The 20,307-nt window shown below is 45.6% G+C and overlaps 1 protein-coding gene across 13 annotated transcripts in view; it reads left to right on the plus strand.

Annotated features, from left to right (window-relative positions):
* Positions 1–20,307, plus strand: part of LOC139545414 (AP2-associated protein kinase 1-like) — a 56,803-nt gene that overhangs the window by 20,926 nt on the left and 15,570 nt on the right. For 6 of the 13 annotated variants that reach the window (XM_071353147.1, XM_071353153.1, XM_071353157.1 and 3 more), the window contains exons 8-16: positions 2,494–2,597; positions 3,192–3,271; positions 3,368–3,522; positions 3,895–4,067; positions 5,661–5,881; positions 6,397–6,584; positions 6,701–6,796; positions 7,252–7,347; positions 20,074–20,178. In XM_071353147.1, the coding sequence (XP_071209248.1) occupies positions 2,494–2,597; positions 3,192–3,271; positions 3,368–3,522; positions 3,895–4,067; positions 5,661–5,881; positions 6,397–6,584; positions 6,701–6,796; positions 7,252–7,347; positions 20,074–20,178 (1,218 nt within the window). The remainder of the gene's footprint in view (positions 1–2,493; positions 2,598–3,191; positions 3,272–3,367; positions 3,523–3,894; positions 4,068–5,660; positions 5,882–6,396; positions 6,585–6,700; positions 6,797–7,251; positions 7,348–20,073; positions 20,179–20,307) is intronic. The other 7 variants (XM_071353154.1, XM_071353159.1, XM_071353155.1 and 4 more) reach the window with 4 other exon arrangements.

The following is a 20,307-nucleotide window of genomic DNA, read 5'->3' on the forward strand; positions in this document are numbered from 1 at the left end:
AGCCCGACAGGATGCTCTCGATTGTGCATCTGTAAAAGTTTGTGAGTGCTTTTGGTGACAAGCCGAATTTCTTCAGCCTCTGTGTCTGTATGGGTGGACCAATTCAGTTTGTCCGTGATGTGTACGCCGAGGAACTTAACTTACTACCCTCTCCACTACTGTCCCGTCGATGCTCCCTCTGCTGTTTCCTGAAGTCCACAATCATCTCCTTTTGTTGACGTTGAGTGTGAGGTTATTTTCCTGACACCACACTCCGAGGGCCCTCACCTCCTCCCTGTAGGCCGTCTCGTTGTTGTTGGTAATCAAGCCTACCACTGTAGTGTCGTCTGCAAACTTGATGCTTGAGTTGGAGGCGTGCATGGCCACGCCGTCGTGGGTGAACAGGGAGTACAGGAGAGGGCTCAGAACACACCCTTGTGGGGCCCCAGTGTTGAGGATCAGTGGGGTGGAGATGTTGTTACCTACCCTCACCACCTGGGGGTGGCCCGTCAGGAAGTCCAGTACCCAGTTGCACAGGGCAGGGTCGAGACCCAGGGTCTCGAGCTCGATGACATGTTTGGAGGGTACTATGGTGTTAAATGCTGAGCTGTAGTCGATGAACAGCATTCTCACATAGGTATTCCTCTTGTCCAGATGGGTTAGGGCAGTGTGGTTGCGATTGCGTCGTCTGTGGACCTATTGGGGGCGGTAAGCAAATTGGAGTGGGTCTAGGGTGTTAGGTAGGGTGGAGGTGATATGGTCTTTGACTAGTCTCTCAAAGCACTTCATGATGACGGAAGTGAGTGCTACGGGACGGTAGTCGTTTAGCTCAGTTACCTTCGCTTTCTTGGGAACAGGAACAATGGTGGCCCTCTTGAAGCATGTGGGAACAGCAGACTGGGATAAGGATTGACTGAATATGTCCGTAAACACACCAGCCAGCTGGTCTGCGCATGCTCTGAGGACGCGGCTGGGGATGCCGTCTGGGCCTGCAGCCTTGCGAGGGTTAACACGTTTAAATGTTTTACTCACGTCGGCTGCAGTGAAGGAGAGTCCGCAGGTTTTGGTAGCGGGCCATGTCAGTGGCACTGTGTTGTCCTCAAAGCGAGGAAAGAAGTTGTTTAGTCTGTCTGGAAGCAAGACATCCTGGTCCGCGACGGGGCTGTTTTTTTTTTTGTAATCCGTGATTGACTGTAGACCCTGCCACATGCCTCTCGTGTCTGAGCCGTTGAATTGCGACTCTACTTTGTCTCTATACTGACACTTAGCTTGTTTGATTGCCTTGCGGAGGGAATAGCTACACTGTTTGTATTCGGTCATGTTTCCGGTCACCTTGCCCTGATTAAAAGCAGTGGTTCGCGCTTTCAGTTTTGCGCGAATGCTGCCATCAATCCACGGTTTCTGGTTTGGGAATGTTTTAATAGTTGCTGTGGGTACGACATCGCTGATGCACTTGCTAATAAACTCGCTCACCGAATCAGCGTATTCGTATCTCTCTGTACTTTGCTCCTTTCATCTTTCCCTCGATTCTGACTAGTCTCCCAGTCAGTATGTTGCCACCACCATACTTCACCGTAGTGATGGTGCCAGGTTTCTTCCAGATGTGACGCTTCGCATTCAGGCCAAAGTGTTCATTCTTTGTTTCATTAGACCAGAGAATCTTGTTTCTCATGGTCTGAGAGTCCTTTAGGTGCCTTTTTGCAAACTTTAAGCGGGCTGTAATGTGCCTTGTACTGAGTGGCGGCTTTTGTCTGGCCACTCTACCATAGGCTTGATTGGTGGAGTGCTGCAGAGATGGTTGTCCTTCTGGAAGGTTCTCCCATCTCCACGGAGGAACTCTGGAGCTCTGTCAGAGTGACCATCGGGTTCTTGGTCACCTTCCTGACCAAGGCCCTTCTCCTCCGATTGCTCAGTTTGGCTGGGCGGCCAGCTCTAGGAAGAGTCTTGGTGGTTCCAAACTTCTTCCATTTAAGGATGGTGGAGGCCACTGTGTTCTTGGGGAGCTTCAATGCTGCAGAAATGTTTTGGTACCCTTCCCCAGATCTGTGCCTCGACACAATCCTGTCTCGGAACTCATGGCTTGGTTTTTGCTCTGAAATACACTGACAACTGTGGGACCTTTATTTTGACAGGTGTGTGCCTTTCCAAATCATGTCGAATCAATTGAAGTTACTACATATGGACTCCAATCACGTTGTAGAAACATCTTAAGGATGATCAATGGAAACAGGATGCACCTGAGCTCAATTTCGCGTCACATAGCAAAGGATCTGAATACTAATGTAAATAAAGTATTTCTGTTTTTATATTTAATAAATGTGCACATTTCTCTAAAAAACTGTTTTTGCTTTGTCATTATGGGTTATTGTGAGTAGATTTAGGGGGGAGATTATTTAATCAATTAATCAAGGCTGTAACATAATAAAATGTGGAAAAAGTCAAAGGGTCTGAATACTTTCCGAAAGCACTGTCGCAGTATCATAATTACCAACCATGTTTTCTTCCATTCATCAGGATACATGCTGGAGCCTGACCCAGAGAAGAGACCAGATATCTACCAAGTGTCCTACTTCTCCTTCAGGCTGGCCCGTATCGAATGCCCCATCCAGAACATACATGTAAGTCATCTCACCATCAGTAATGACAACAGGACTAGAAAATCTCCCTGGAGACGAAGGTTACAACCAAATAATTCAAAGGGCGAAAATGTAGAGGAACTTTTAACTTTATTTGAATTGTTACCTTGCCCTCCAAATGCCAGGTGTAATGTTATTTAATTTCAAATGTAAGAAGCTTCCACATTTTACTATGAAGTTTTATTCATGTCTAATCTTTTTGGAAAGCAACATATGTCTAGTGAAAAATGCCAGAGGATGGGGGAACAAGGAGCTTTGTGGTTGTTGCCAGTTGGCTGCCCTCTGTCCCCCAGGCCCCTTTGCTTTGCATTGATTGAGCAATGTCAGCACTCAATCATCTGACATAGCACATTTCAGACGTCATTCCCAGGGGACATTCAAGGTCGATTCATGGAATCTTTAACTGATCATGACATTGCTGCAGTCATGTCATGTGGAAGTTATAATGATAAAGGGTTCTTGTTGCCTCGCTGTGACAAAAGGAAAACCATTACACTAGAAATCTGAGTGAAGCTGATTGATTAAAATTGAGTAGTATATCTAAGCATACTACTGAAACACTTCTCACCTTCACAGAACTCTCCCATTCCTACAAAACTCCCTGAACCAATCAGAGCCAGCGAAGCTGTGGCCAAAAAGAGTCAATCCAAAGCCAGGTAAGTGAGGAGCATGAGAAACAGGGCTTTTTTATAGTTACAGATGTAAAGCTCCGGCAAAGGATAATCTGGCCTGCCCTTCCTCTCCCCTCCCAGGCTCTCAGACCCTGTCCCCACAATGGAGACGTCCATCGCGCCCCGTTCACGCCCCAAAGCTGGAGGGGCACAGTCCATAGGCATCCTGCCCATCCAGCCGGCCCTCACCCCACGCAAGAGACCCAACATGGCTGCAGGAGGGCCCCAGCCCATAGGTACGCATTAACTACCCTCTGTACCTGCTTTGTTTCTCAGTCAAAGCTTGAACCACAAGGACCTGATGATGTGGTGAGCAGAGAGGTGAGGCCTGCTAGCAGGGGAAGTCTCTTATCCTGTAACAAAACACTCACCAAGATAGACATCCTGTATTGAGCTTGATGTATTGAACTGTTCCAAGTGTTTGGCTGACATAACATGGCCTTGTAATCCCAGTGGTTCAATTTGTCCGTCCGGACAAGGCTTTAAAAGTCTATTAATGAGCCCTTCTGCCCGTATAGAGACAGATAGTAGCTGCAAGCTTGTCTGTTTTAGTCAATTGTTATCAATGTCACCCTTACAAGACAAGCATCTTTTCCCCTGTACTACAGGTGTTTTAGGCACCGCCCAGCCTGCAGTTGCTGTCCAATTAGTCCAGCAGGCCACACCCCCACTGGCTCAGACCGCCCCTTCGCAGCCCATGGCCACGCCCCAGCATCAGCAGGGTCTCTTCATGAAGCAGCAGGCTGCAGCCTTCTTCAGCCCACAGCAGCAGACCAACCAGGTGGGCATATTACCTTGTGTTTGGGATTCTTAATATATCAGAGTATCTTTTTACCATTTGCCAATAATATTAAGTCATTTGTTTTTTCTGTATCCGTTTATTGCCTTCTAACTTATGATATTTCTATGTGGAGTGCACTTTTAGCAGGACCTCTGAATGACCTTGTGGTTTTGAATGAAATTGAATCCAACTGAATAACTTTATTGACTTTACACGAACTCCCATCTGATCTGTTCATTAAAATACACTGACATGTCATGTTTAACAAAAATCCAACTGCAAAAATGACAACTTTCATGAAAAACACAGGGAACAGAATAGTATTTACATGTGGTGAACTGGTTTGCACTTGGCAGAGCAATAACTCATCCCAAACTGGGCAAAATGAGACAGTAGGAAGTGTTTCTCCCACCGTCTTATCCCTAAGCAGCATCAGTTGGTGCAGACCCTCTACAAACAACAACAGCAGCAGCCTCCCATGCCGATCCTCCAGGGCTCTGTGGCTGTGCAGCCCAAAGCTAATCATGTGGCTGCAATTGCTCCTCTGCAAAAGCAGCCAGCTGGCCCTGCAGCAGACCCCCCCTCCCCCCAATCAGCAGCACCCCCTCAGCTTGCAGCCCCTGGACCTGCAGCCACAGGACCTGCACTTGACTGACTCTGAGCCCACAGTAACCCTCCTCCCTTCTGGCAGCCTGCTGCCTTGTGGGACAGGGAGGGCTAACAGGCCCATCCCCTCTGGCAGCCTGCTGCCTTGTGGGACAGGGAGGGCTAACAGGCCCATCCCCTCTGGCAGCCTGCTGCCTTGTGGGACAGGGAGTGCTAACAGGCCCATCCCCTCTGGCAGCCTGCTGCCTTGTGGGACAGGGAGGGCTAACAGGCCCATCCCCTCTGGCAGCCTGCTGCCTTGTGGGACAGGGAGGGCTAACAGGCCCATCCCCTCTGGCAGCCTGCTGCCTTGTGGGACAGGGAGGGCTAACAGGCCCATCCCCTCTGGCAGCCTGCTGGTCTGTGGGACAGGGAGGGCTAACAGGCCCATCCCCTCTGGCAGCCTGCTGGTCTGTGGGACAGGGAGGGCTAACAGGCCCATCCCCTCTGGCAGCCTGCTGGTCTGTGGGACAGGGAGGGCTAACAGGCCCATCCCCTCTGGCAGCCTGCTGGTCTGTAGGACAGGGAGGGCTAACAGGCCCTGACTCTCTCTGTCTGGGGCCTTAGAATCTAGCTAATCACCTAACACTGAAGACAGCCATTTCATGCTTTGCATAGTGATCAAATAGAATCAAACCAAAAAGATAGGATTCAGAAGCTGTCTAGCTGCTTTTCCTTTCACTGTAGTTATAATGTTTCAAGTTGTCATGAAACGTCTGTCACTGGAACCTGTCAACACTCAGTTCTGTCTCCTTTAGGATGTATTGTTCTAAATCCAATATGAATCAATAACATCCTGAAAACCATCCTTTGGAATTTTGCCACTAATTAACCATGTCTTTTCACTAACCAATAGAATAGCTAATCAACTTGAATCAGCCTGTAATTTTCTTCCTTCTCCCACTGATATTGATATTTGGTGTGATATTTTCCTTATCTCCATATTAGACCCTTTCTCTCGCTCTCTCCTCCCAGCATCTGGCTCCTGGACGTGGGCTCCACAAGGTTGGCTCCCTGACGCCCCCCTCCTCCCCAAAGATGCCCCCCCGAGGCAGTCACAGACGCATCCTGAGCGACGTCACCCACAGTGCTGTGTTTGGGGTCCCGATCAGCAAGTCAACCCAGCTACTGCAGGCGGCTGCAGCCGAGGCCAGCCTCAACAAGTCTAAGTGAGCTGAATTAACCCATCTCAATGAACTGAGGAATCAACTGTTCATTCATTCATTCATTCATTCAGAGAGAGAGAGAGAGAGAGAGAGAGAGAGAGAGAGAGAGAGAGAGAGAGAGAGAGAGAGAGAGAGAGAGAGAGAGAGAGAGAGAGAGAGAGAGAGAGAGAGAGAGAGAGAGAGAGAGAGAGAGAAAGAGAGAGAGAGAGAGGGAAATAAAGAAAGAGAGAGAGAGAGAGGGAAATAAAGAAAGAGAGAGAGAGAGAGGGAAATAAAGAAAGAGAGAGAGAGAGAGGGAAATAAAGAAAGAGAGAGAGAGAGAGAGACCTTTAAACACTCCCTTTTATAGCCCATATAGTTCAACACAGGAATAAACAGTCCTTTCAATCTACAAATAACTCAATAGGCTTTTTAATCACCCATATTTGTATGCATGTTTTATATTTGGCACATACTTGTTTGTACATGAGATTGATGGTTTCCACTGTAACCTTTGTGTTTTCCTGTGTGTGTTGTAGGTCAGCCAGCACCACCCCCTCTGGCTCCCCCTGCTCCTCCCAGCAGAGTGTGTACCAGCCAGGGGAGGGTGGTGCCCAGACAGCCCCCTCTGTACCCACTGGCAGCTGGAACCCTTTTGGTGATGACAACTTCTCCAAGCTCTCTGCAGAGGAGCTGCTCAACAAGGACTTTGCCAAGCTGGCCGAGAGTAAGACCACAAAGTCCAGTCTGTTTATTGACATCTAGAAGTGCAATGGATCGGTGGTAGATAGGTAAATTATCAGAGGTGATGTTGTTTTCTAATTGTGTATGTCTTTATGACAGCTACAACAGGGGAGAGGGCCGGCCTCTCCACAGAGAACCTCATCTCAGGGCTGCAGCCTGTCTCTGCTGCTGGGGCCACATGCAAGGCTTTCCCAGGTAAGACCCTACGTGTTCACCAGCCTTCCTCTCTCTCCCTGTGTCATACAGACGTCATTATCCCTCTCCCTCATCTCTACATATTTCCCATGTGGTGTCCTTGTGATTTTATCTGCCGGCTTCTTCTCTGTAAATCTTTATTTTGAAGGACGATGTTTCTCCAGCTCTGTAGAATTCTTTCATAGAGAGATGTATCGGTCTGAGCTGTCAAGTGAACCTCTCCAACCTTACTGTGAGACTATTTTCTCTAAGCCCAACCCAAACCAATTACTGTTGTGTAATTTGTTCTCCTCAGCGCTGTTGTCCTCTTACATCTTGTTGACTTTCTATTAGATCGGTAACTGTCATAACCTGACCATTATGGCTTCTCCAACATCCTTCCTCCCCCTATTCTCCTGCTTTCTCTCCTTCTTTCTCTCCTTCTCCCTCTTTTGTTCTCCCTGTGTAATGTTAAGCTGAGAGAACTGCTGACATCCTGGGTTTGGATGCAGGCTCAGCGATGTTGAGTGTCCCGGACCCCTTTAACGCCCTCTCCCTCTCTGACACCACAGGTAACGCCCTTTCCCAGCATGCAACATTGTTGTGGAATGTGTTAGGTTCCACTTCTCTGTCCTGCCAGGATCCATACTTTACCATTAATCCTCCATCCAGTGTGTTTCAATTCCTAGATGTTCCTGAGACACTCATGTTGGAGGATTGTATGTGTCCTATATCTAATGTTTAAAGCCATTGTTTAGATCATGAGTCTGGGGTGACATGGCTTTGCTCTGTAGTCCTATTGTCCATGTTCTGTTAGCGTCATTGATTCCCTTTCAGTTCCTATGAATAGAGACCTTAGCTGGATCACCTCACACTTGTGGACCCGTGCCTCTGACTGCTGTTGCCTGGTTACCTGAAGGACACATTCTCCTTTGTTAATCGGATTGCTGTTCCTCTGGAAGTGCCTGCTTTAGAATGCTTCTGTCACTGAGAACAGTGGGAAAGTTAAGCATCACATCTGAGCTCTTCCTTCAGTTGGTAGTTGATTGCTTTTCAAAATGGCTCAGGGGCAATACTCTGTCCTCAGTTTGTCTTAGCCCAGGCTAGGCTGTATTCCCTGTAAGGCCCACATAATCGCTCCAATGACAGTCAGTGGATGCCAGTGTTGTCAGTTAGTGGGGACTGAGCTGAGGGGTTAAAAGGCTGCCTGCGGCTGTTACATAATCTGGGTGTGGTTAATCTTCTCTGTCCTCTCCCCACATACACAGTCTTCTACACAGGGCACAAACAGAGTGAGAACACTGAGGATTTACTGGCACATAGCACTGGTAGAGCCCACAACAGGAACTGCACCCCTGCTGTTGGGAAAGCACTGCACAGTGTCTACAGGAGTTCATATAGCCACAGGCCAGATGTAAAGCCCTTTCAGAAGGGATGGCCATACTATCTAGTCTAGTTATTCAATTCTCATATTAAATGTGAGAAGGCGATTGGAAAGAGTCCACGTTTCCTCACAGGTCAGTGCATGCTGCTGTTATATGGTACCAGAAGAGCAGTACACCAGAGCCATACATCTACACCAAACAAAAATATAAACACAACATGCAACAATTTCAAAGATTTTACTGAGTTACAATTCATATAATAAATTCATCAGGCCCTAATCTATGGATTTCACATGACTGGGAATACAGATATGCATCTGTTGATCACAGATAGGGCTGTTGCGGTGAGCGTATTACCGCCACACCGGCAGTCGCGAGTCATGACGGCAGTCAAATTCCACATGACCGTTTAGTCACGGAAATTAGGCTTCTACAAGCTCTGATGCTGCTGATGGTCATTAGTAGCCTACTAAACGTGCCAACTGCCTGGTACTCAGCACTCGTGTCCCTCTAATCACTCTGACATCAATGAAAATGTATTTGAAAATCTAATCAAACACTTCAGAGCCCATGAGCTATTTTGTGCATCATTTCTATAGGCTTGGTTTTGGAGCAGTGGCTTCTTCCTTGCTGAGCGGTCTTTCAGGTTATGTCGATATAGGACTCGTTTTACTGTTGATATAGATACTTTTGTACCTGTTTCCTCCAGCATCTTCACAAGGTCCTTTGCTGTTGTTCTGGGATTGATTTGCACTTTTCGCACCACAGTATGTTCATCTCTAGGAGACAGAACGCGTCTCCTTCCTGAGCGGTATGATGGCTGCGTGGTCCCATGGTGTTTATACTTGCGTACTATTGTTTGTACAGATGAACGCGGTACCTTCAGGCGTTTGTAAATTGCTCCCAAGGATGAACCAGACTTGTGGAGGTCGACAATATTTTCTCTGAGATCTTTGCTGATTTTCTTTTGATTTTCCCATGATGTCAAGCCAAGATTGGTTTACTTCCGGCGCCGACAGAGATGGCCGCCTTGCTTCTATGCAGTATTTTGTTTTTTTTATGTGGTATTTCTTAAATTTGTACCCCAGGAAATATTAGGTTTTATTATATACAGTCGGGAGGAACTATTGGATATAAGAGCAACGTCAACTCACCAACATTATGACCAGGAATACGACTTTCCCGAAGCGGATCCTCTGATTGGTCCACCACCCAAGACAATGGATCGGATCCCAGCCGGCGACCCAAAACAACGGCGGGGGGCAGACGGAGCGGTCTTCTGGTCAGGCACCGTAGACGGGCACATCGCGCACCGCTCCCAAGCATACTACTCGCCAATGTCCAGTCTCTTGACAACAAGGTAGACGAAATCCGAGCAAGGGTTGCCTTCCAGAGAGACATCAGAGATTGTAACGTTCTTTGTTTCACGGAAACATGGCTCACTCGGGATACGTCATCAGAGTCGGTACAGCCACCCGGCTTCTTCAAGCATCGCGCCGACAGAAACAAACATCTCTCTGGTAAGAAGAAGAAGGGGGTGTATGCCTTATGATTAATGAGACGTGGTGTGATTATAACAACATACAGGAACTCAAGTCCTTTTGTTCACCTGACCTAGAATTCCTTACAATCAAATGCCGACCGCATTATCTACCAAGATAATTCTCTTCGATCATAATCACAGTCCTGCATATCTCGCCCCAATCAGACACATCGACGGCCCTGAAATAACTTCATTTGACTCTATGTAAACTGGAAACCACATCCTGAGGCTGCATTTATTCTAGCTGGGGATTTTAACAAGGCTAATCTGAAAACAAGGCTCCCTAAATTTTATCAGCATATCGAATGCGCCACCCGGGTTGGCAAAACCCTGGATCATTGTTATTCTAACTTCCACGACGCATATAAAGCCATTCCCCGCCCTCCTTTTGGAAAATATGACCACTACTCCATTTTGTTGCTCCCAGCCTAAAGACAGAAACTAAAACAGGAAGCGCCCATGCTCAGGTCTGTTTTCAACGCTGGTCAGACCAATCGGATTCCACACTTCAAGATTGCTTCGATCACGTGGACTGGGATATGTTCCGCATAGCGTCGGACAATAACATTGATGAATACGCTGATTCGGTGAGCGAGTTTATTAGCAAGTGCATTGGTGATGTTGTACCCACAGCGTCTATTAAAACATTCCCCAACCAGAAACCGTGGATTGATGGCAGCATTTGCGCAAAACTGGTGAACGGAAACATGACCGAATACAAACAGTCTAGCTATTCCCTCCGCAAGGCAATCAAACAAGCTAAGCGTCAGTATAGAGACAAAGTAGAGTCGCAATTCAACGGCTCAGACATGAGAGGTATGTGGCAGGGTTTACAGTCAATCACAGACTACAAAAGGAAAACCAGCCCCGTCGCGGACCAGGATGTCTTGCTCCCAGACAAACTAAACAACTTCTTTGCTCACTTTGAGGACAACACAGTGCCACTGACACGGCCCGCTACCAAAACCTGTGGGCTCTCCTTCACTGCAGCCAACGTGAGTAAAACATTTAAACGTGTTAACCCTCGCAAGGCTGCCAGCCCAGACGGCATCCCCAGCCGCGTCCTCAGAGCATGCGCAGACCAGCTGGCTGGTGTGTTTACGGACATATTCAATCAAACCTTATCCCAGTCTGCTATTCCCACATGCTTCAAGAGGGCCACCATTGTTCCTGTTCCCAAGAAAGCGAAGGTAACTGAGCTAAATGACTATCGCCTCGTAGCACTCACTTCCGTCATCATGAAGTGCTTTGAGAGACTAGTCAAGGAGCATATCACTTCCACCCTACCTGACACCCTAGACCCACTCCAATTTGCTTATCGCCCCAATAGGTCCACAGACGACGCAATCGCATTCACACTGCCCTAACCCATCTGGACAAGAGGAATACCTATGTACCTATGTTCATCGACTACAGCTCAGCATTTAACACCATAGTACCCTCCAAACTCGTCATCAAGACCCTGGGTCTCGACCCCGCCCTGTGCAACTGGGTCCTGGACTTCCTGACGGGCCACCCCCAGGTGGTGAGGGTAGGTAACAACATCTCCACCCCGCTTATCCTCAACACTGGGGCCCCACAAGGGTGCGTTCTCAACCCTCTCCTGTACTCCCTGTTCACCCATGACTGCATGGCCATGCACGCCTCCAACACAATCATCAAGTTTGCAGACGACACTACAGTGGTAGGCTTGATTACCAACAACAACGAGACGGCCTACAGGGAGGAGGTGAGGGCCCTCGGAGTGTGGTGTCAGGAAAATAACCTCACACTCAATGTCAACAAAACAAAGGAGATGATCGTGGACTTCAGGAAACAGCAGAGGGAGCAGCCCCCTATCCACATCGACGGGACAGTAGTGGAGAGGGTAGTAAGTTTTAAGTTCCTCAGCGTACACATCACGGACAAACTGAATTGGTTCACCCACACAGACAGCGTTGTGAAGAAGGCGCAGCAGCACTTCTTCAACCTCAGGAGGCTGAAGAAATTTGGCTTGTCACCAAAAGCACTCACAAACTTCTACAGATGCACAATCGAGAGCATCCTGTCGGGCTGTATCACCGCCTGGTACGGCAACTGCTCCGCCCACAACCGTAAGGCTCTCCAGAGGGTAGTGAGGTCTGCACAACTCATCACCGGGGGCAAACTACCTGCCCTCCAGGACACCTACACCACCCGATGTCACAGGAAGGCCAAAAAGATCATCAAGGACAACAACCAACCGAGCCACTGCCTGTTCACCCCACTATCATCCAGAAGGCAAGGTCAGTACATGTGCATCAAAGCGTGGACCGAGAGACTGAAAAACAGCTTCTATCTCAAGGCCATCAGACTGTTAAACAGCCATCACTAACATTGAGTGGCTGCTGCCAACATACTGACGCATCTCTAGCCACTTTAATAATGACAAATTGATGTAATAAATGTATCACTAGCCACTTTAAACAATGCCACTTCATATAATGTTTACATACCCTACATTATTCATCTCATATGTATGTACTGTACTCTATACCATCTACTGCATCTTGCCTATGCCGTTCGGCCATCGCTCATTCATATATTTTTATGTACATATTCTTATTCATTCCTTTACACTTGTGTGTATAAGGTAGTTGTTGTGAAATTGTTAGGTTAGATTACTTGTTAGATATTACTGCATAGTCAGAACTAGAAGCACAAGCATTTCGCTAGACTCGCATTAACATCTGCTAACCATGTGTATGTGACAAATAAAATTTGATTTGAGATTCACTGAGTTTGAAGGTAGGCCTTGAAATATATCCACAGGTACACCTCCAATTGACTCAAATTATGTCAATCATCCTATCAGAAGCTTCTAAAGCCATGACATAATTTTCTGGAATTTCCCATGCTGTTTAAAGGCACAGTCAACTTAGTGTATGTAAACTTCTGACCCACTGGAATTGTGATACAGTGAATTATAAGTGAAATAATCTGTCTGTAAACAATTGTTGGAAAAATGACTTGTGTCATGCACGAAGTAGATGTCCTAACCGACTTGCCAAAACTATAGTTTGTTAACAAGAAATTTGTGGAGTGGTTGAAAAACGAGTTTTAATGACGCCAACCTAAGTGTATGTAAACTTCCGACTTCAACTGTATTTTTCCGCTGCCCGTTTCGATACAGGTGCATGATAATGGTCCATTCTAAATCAAAACATTATTTAGTATATGTAAAGACAAGATTAAATCAAGAATCGTCTGATGGGTGACAATATTAGCATATCACTTGTGAATTTTATATCACTTGTGAATGATGCCCAGCATAAGAAACAATGCATTTTTTGGCGACTTTTTCAATCATAGTCGCATACCTCATGTAGCCCAGCCCATAGGCCTATACAGTGGCTTGTGAAAGTATTCACCCCTCTTGGCATTTTTCCTATTTTGTTGCCTTACAACCTGGAATTAAAATGGATTTTGGGGGGGGGGGGGGGGGTGTATCATTTGATTTACACAACATGCCTACCACTTTGAAGATACACATTTTTTTTATTGTGAAACAAACGAGAAATACGACAAATAAACAGAACTTGAGCTTGCATAACTATTCACCCCCCCCCCAAAGTCAATACTTTGTAGAGCCACCTTTTGAAGCAATTACAGCTGCACGTCTCTTGGGTTATGTCTCTATAAGCTTGGCACCTCTAGCCACTGGGATTTTTGTCCATTCTTCAAGGCAAAACTGCTCCAGCTCCTTCAAGTTGGATGGGTTCCGCTTGTGTACAGCAATCTTTAAGTCATACCACAAATTCTCAAATGGATTGAGGTCTGGGCTTTGACTAGGCATTTCCCCTTAAACCACTCTAGTGTTGCTTTAGCAGTATGCTTAGGGTCATTGTCCTGCTGGATGGTGAACCTCCGTCCCAGTCTCAAATCTCTGGAAGACTGAAACAGGTTTCCCTCAAGAATTTCCCTGTATTTAGCGCCATCCATCATTTCTTAAATTCTGACCAGTTTTCCAGTCCCTGCCAAAGAAAAACATCCCCACAGCATGATGCTGCCATCACCATGCTTCACTGTGTGGATGGTGTTCCGGGGTGATGAGAGGTGTTGGGTTTGTGCCATACATAGCGTTAACCTTGATGGCCAAATAGCTCAATTGTAGTCTCATCTGACCAGAGTACCTTCTTCCATATGTTTGGGGATCTCCCACAGGTGAACACCAAACATGTTTGCTTATTTTTTTCTTGCCACTCTTCCGTAAAGCCCAGCTCTGTGGAGTGTACAGCTTAAAGTGGTCCTATGGATAGATACTCCAATCTCCGCTGTGGAGCTTTGCAGCTCCTTCAGGGTTATCTTTGGTCTCTTTGTTGCATCTCTGATTAATGCCCTCCTTGCCTGGTCTGTGAGTTTTGGTGGGAGGCCCTCTTGGCAGGTTTGTTGTGGTGCCATATTCTTTCCATTTTTTAATAATGGATTTAATGGTGCTCTGTGGGATGTTAAGTTTCTGATATTTTTTTATAACCCAACCCTGATCTGTATTTCTCCACAACTTTGTCCCTGACCTGTTTGGAGAACTTCTTGGTCTTCATAGTGTCGCTTGCTTGGTGGTGCCCCTTGCTTAGTGGTCTTGCAGAACAGGTGTATATATACTGAGATCATGTGACACTTAGATTGCATACAGGTGGACTTTATTTAACTAATGGTGTGACTTCGAAAGGTAATTGGTTTTGCATCAGATCTTATTTAGGGGCTTCATAGCAAAGGGGTGAATACATATGCATGCATGCCACGGAATTATAAGCAAATATTGTCTGCTAAATTAACTAGTGTAGCACACAGTCATACCCACATCAGGACCTAACATAAGGACTACTCGGTATTCTGTTCTTTTATTCTAAAATAGACTCCGTTTTTGTCATGTTTTTTAGACCTGTCTAAAATATATGATGGATTTATTGTGAAGGTGTAGGCTGTATTACATGGATTTTTTTGACTTTTTAAAATGGCCTACAAGCCATGTGTGGAAGCCAGAAGATGCTAAACGGCCAATTACTGTGTGACCGACAGTTATTTGCTTGACGATCACCGGCTGATGAAATTTCCTTCCGCCACAGCCCTAGTCAGAAAACCAGTCAGTATCTGGTGTGATCTAGAGGTCGACGATTATGATTTTTCAACACCGATACCGATTATTGGAGGACCAAAAAAAAGCCGATACCGATTAATCGGACGATTTATTTATTTATATATATATATATATGTATGTATGTAATAATGACAATTACAACAATACTGAATGAACAATGAACATTTTTATTTTAACTTAATATAATACATAAAATCAACTTCGTCTCAAATAAATAATGAAACATGTTCAATTTGGTTTAAATAAGGCAAAAACACAGTGTTGGAGAAGAAAGTAAAAGTGCAATATGTGCCATTTAAAAATGCTAACGTCTTCAATATTCCCAGTTAATAAGTTTTAGGTTGTAGTTATTATAGGATTTATAGGACTATTTCTCTCTATACCATTTGTATTTCATATACCTTTGACTAATGGATGTTCTTATAGGCACTTTAGTATTGCCAGCCTAATCTCGGGAGTTGATAGGCTTGAAGTCATAAACAGCGTTGTGCTTGAAGCACAGCGAAGAGCTGCTGACAAATGCAGAAAAGTGCTGTTTGAATGAATGCTTACGAGCCTGCTGCTGCCTACCACCGCTCAGACTGCTCTATCAAATATCAAATCATATACTTAATTGTAATATAATAAACACACAAAAATACGAGCATTTGGTAATTAATATGGTCAAATCCAGAAACTATCATTTTGAAAACAAAACGTTTATTCTTTCAGTGAAATACGGAACTGTTCCGCAACCCTAAGTCTAGATATTGCTGTTACATTGCACAACCTTCAATGTTATGTCTTAATTGTGTAAAATTCTGGCTAATTAATTACGGTCTTTGTTAGGAAGAAATGGTCTTCACATACGAAGACCATCACAACGAGCCAGGCGGCCCAAACTGCTGCATATACCCTGACTCTGCTTGCACTGAACGCAAGAGAAGTGACACAAAGTCCCTAGTTAATATTGCCTGCTTACATGAATGACTTAACTTCATATGCAGGTTTAAAAAAATATATACTCGTGTATTGATTTTAAGAAAGGCATTGATGTTTATGGTTAGGTACATTGGTGCAACGATTGTGCTTTTTCCCCGAATGCGCTTTTGTTAAATCATCACCCGTTTGGTGAAGTTGAAGTGGGCTGTGATTCAATGATAAATTAACAGGCACAAGCTAGTTAACCTAGTAATATCATCAACCATGTGTAGTTAACTAGTGATTATGTGAAGATTGATTGATTGTTTTTTATAAGATATGTTTAATGGTAGCTAGCAACTTACCTTGGCTCCTTGCAGCCACAAGGTCCTTTTGATGCTGCACTCGCGTCACAGGTGGTCAGCCTGCCAAGCAGATTGCAATGTAATCGGCCACAATCGGCGTCCAAAGAGGCCGATTACCGATTGTTATGAAAACTTGAAATCGTCCCTAATTAATCGGCCATGCCGATTTAATCGGTCGACCTCTAGAGTGCACACTATTTGCCTCATGCAGCACAACACATCTCCTTCGCATAGACCTGATCAGGCTGTTGATTGTGGCCTGTGGAATGTTGTCCCACTCCTCTTCAATGGCTGTGCGAAGTTCATAGATATTGGCGGGAACTGGAACATGCTGCTGTACACGTCGATCCAGAGCATCCCAAACATGCTCAATGGTTGACATGTCTAGTGAGTATGCAGACCATGGAAGAACTGGGACTTTTTCAGCTTCCAGGAATTGTGTACGATGCGACATGGGGCCATGCATTATCATGCTGAAACATGAGGTGATGGTGGCGGATAAATGGAATGGTATCTCTGTGTATTCAAATTGCCATCGATAAAATGCAATTGTGTTTGTTGTACGTAGCTTACGCCTGCCCATACCATAACCCCGCCACCATCTGCCCGGTACAGTTGAAACCGGGATTAATCTGTGAAAAGCACACTTCTCCAGTGTGACAGTGGCCATTTGAAGGTTACGACATCGATCTGCAGTCAGGTCAAGATCCTGGTGAGGAAGACAAGCATGCAGATTAGCTTCCCTGAGACCCGTTTCTGGCAGTTTGTGCAGAAAATCTTCAGTTGTGCAAACCCACAGTTGTAGTTAACTAGTGATTATGTGAAAATGTATTGTTTTTTATAAGATAGGTTTAATGGTAGCTAGCAACTTACCTTGGCTCCTTGCAGCCACAAGGTCCTTTTGATGCTGCACTCGCGTAACAGGTGGTCAGCCTGTGGCTGGTTTCAGTCGATCCCGCAGGGGAAGAAGCTGGATGTGGAGATCCTCGGCTGGCGTAATTATACGTGGTCTGTGGTTTTGAGTCCGGTTGGAGGTACTGCTAAATTCCCTAAAACAACATTGGAGGCGGCTTTATGGTAGAGAAATGAACATGCAACAGCTCTGGTGGACATTCCTGCAGTCAGTTGTGGCATTGTGCTGTGTGACAACTGCACATTTTTGAGTGGCCTTTTATTGTCCCCAGCACAAGGTGCACCTGTGTAATGATCATGATGTTTAATCAGCTTCTTGATATGCCACACCTGTCAGGTGGATGGATTATCTTGGCGAAGGAAAAATACTCACTAACAGGGATGTAAACACATTTGTGCACAACATTGGAGAGAAATTAGCTTTTTGTGTGTATGAAACATTTCTGTGATATTTAATTTCAGCTCATGAAACATGGGACCAACACTTTACATGTTGTGTTTATATTTTTGTTCAGCATAAATAAGGCTCTGGAGTTCAGACTTTGTGTCATAGCAGTTTGTTATCATTGACCTGCGACCTATGACCTCTCTCCCTTAGTGAAGGGGGCAAATGGGCAGCTGTGCTGTGTCATATTCTGAGCCCCCTACCCCAGGTCCTCTGCCCCCCTGTCTCTCCATAGCAGCCAGTCACCTGTAAGTATGTATGGAGTTTAGGTTTTGACCCAGAAGATACTTACTCACATGCATGCACCTGGTTTGCACTCAGTCTGTTTGGATGCACTAACCTGCTGGAGAGGCACATCCTGAAGGCAGTCCTCCTGATTTGTCTGTGGCACGGCCCTGGGACACCCAGCAAAGTTACTTAACACGGATGCTGTCAGTCAGGTGTCTAACAGTGCTGACTGATCCAACACTTTTTCAGTGATGAAAGTGGAGAAGAGACGTGTAAAGACAGTCAGTGATGTAGGCCTAGTCTGTGGAATGGTGCTATGGTAGCTAACCTTTTTTGTTGAGTGAGGCTGAAATTTTGCTCTTTAGTCCATCAACTAATGAGCCAATAAAGATGAAATACTGACTAGCTGCTGTGTTTGTATTCGTCTCCACGTCGTTGGTTGGTGGGATGGAATGATGTGTTGGTGGTTTAAGGCTAGCAGTCCTTTTGAAGGCATGCTGTTTTTCTCCACTACTTGTTTGACATGAATGGTATTACCCGCCTGAAATTAATATGTCCTTTTATCAAGCATGGTCTGTGCACTCTGTCATCACACTAGGAGTGATTTTAGTTTTTCCTAACCTTCGAATGTGCCTCTGCTGAAGAGTAAAGGAAAAGACCGGTGTCTTCATATCATTCCTCATGGCAAAATACCCGGCCAATAGAGTGACTTCACAATTGATAAAAAAATTCATCAATCTACACACAATACCCCATAATGACAAAGTGAAAACAGGTTTTTAGAAAATTGTGCTAATTTATTTAAAAAAATAAACAGGCCTAATTTACGTAAGTATTCAGACCCTTTGCTATGAGACTCAAAATTGAGCGTAGGTGCATCCTGTTTCCATTGATCGTCCTTGAGATATTTCTACAACTTGATTGGAGTCCACCTGTGGTAAATTCAATTGATTGGACATGATTTGGAATATATATATAAGGTCCCACAGTTGACAGGACATGTCAGAGCAAAAACCAAGCCATGAGGTTGAAGGAATTGTCCATAGAGCTCTGAGGCAGGATTATGTCGAGGCACAGATCTGGGGAAGGGTACCAAAACATTTCTGCAGCATTGAAGGACCCCAAGAACACAGTGGCCTCCATCATTCTTAATTGGAAGAAATTTGGAGCCACCAAGACTCTTCCTAGATCTGGCCAAACTGAGCAATCGGAGAAGGGCCTTGATCAGGGAGGTGACCAAGAACCCGATGGTCACTCTGACAAAGCTCCAGATTTCCTCTGTGGAGATGGGAGAACCTTCCAGAAGGACAACCATTTCTGCAGCACTCCACCAATCAGGCCTTTATGGTAAATTGGCCAGATGGAAGCCACTCCTCAGTAAAAGGGACATGACAGCCTACTTAAATAAGGGTTAAATACTTTCTTATTTTTTTAACTAGGCAAGTCAGTTAAGAACAAATTCTTATTGACAATGACGGCCTACCCCAGCCAAATCCATACGATGCTGGGCCAATTGTGCACCTCCCTATGGGACTCCCAACCATGGTGAGTTTTGATACAGCCTGGAATCGAACCAGGGTCTGTAGTAGCGCCTCTAGCACTGAGATGCAGTGCCGTAGACCACTGCGCCACATGGGGGCCCACTTGGAGTTTGCCTACTTTGAACCATGGTGGTGGCAGCATCATAGTGTGGGGATGTTTTCGGGCGGCAGGGACTGAGAGACTAGTCAGGATCGAGGGAAAGATGAATGGAGCAATGTACAGAGAGATCCTTGATGAAAACATGCTCCAGAGCGCTCAGGACCTCAGACTGGGGCGAAGGTTCACCTTCCAACAGGACAATAACCTTAAGCACACAGCCAAGGCAACGCACATCTCTTTAGAGACCTGAAAATAGCTGTGCAGCGATGCTCCCCATCCAACCTGACAGAGCTTGGGAGGATCTGCAGAGAAGAATGGGAGAAGCTCCACAAATACAGGTGTGCCAAGCTTGTAGCGTCATACCCAAGAAGACTCGCAGCTGTAATCACAGCCAAAGGTGCTTCAACAAAGTACTGAGTAAAGGGTCTGAACACTTATGTAAATGTGATATTTCAGTTTAATTTTTTAATAAATGTTCAATAATGTCAAACAGTTTTTGCTTTTTCATTATGGGATATTGTGTGTAGATTGATGAGGAAAAACATATTCAATCCATTTTAGAATAAGGCTAACGTAACAAAATGTGGAATAAGTCAAGGGGTCTGAATTCTTTCCGTGTGCACTGCATCTTCCCTTGTCCTCAGTCCTACATCATCGTCTCCCTATTTCTCTCCCTGCTCATACTTTTCTTATGCACATTCTCTTTTCTCTCTTTCAATGCCTTCCTCCCTGTCCTCTCCTCGTCCCCCTGTCCCTCTCACAGAGAAGCTGATTGAGGGACTGAAGTCCCCTGAGACATCTCTGCTGCTCCCTGACCTTTTACCCCTGGCTGACCCCTTCAGCAGCTCTGCAGAGGGCAACAGCAATGGTAACAGGCTCTTCTGCCTGTCTGCATGCCTTCCTCTCCCCTTCCTGTATCCTCTCCACACATGAGAGATGTTTCAGGTTGTTTATGAACTGAAGTCCGTCTCATCTACCTTTATTCTCTGGAGCTGGA

The sequence above is a fragment of the Salvelinus alpinus genome, chromosome 19 (assembly GCF_045679555.1).
Source record: "Salvelinus alpinus chromosome 19, SLU_Salpinus.1, whole genome shotgun sequence".
NCBI lineage: Eukaryota > Metazoa > Chordata > Actinopteri > Salmoniformes > Salmonidae > Salvelinus > Salvelinus alpinus.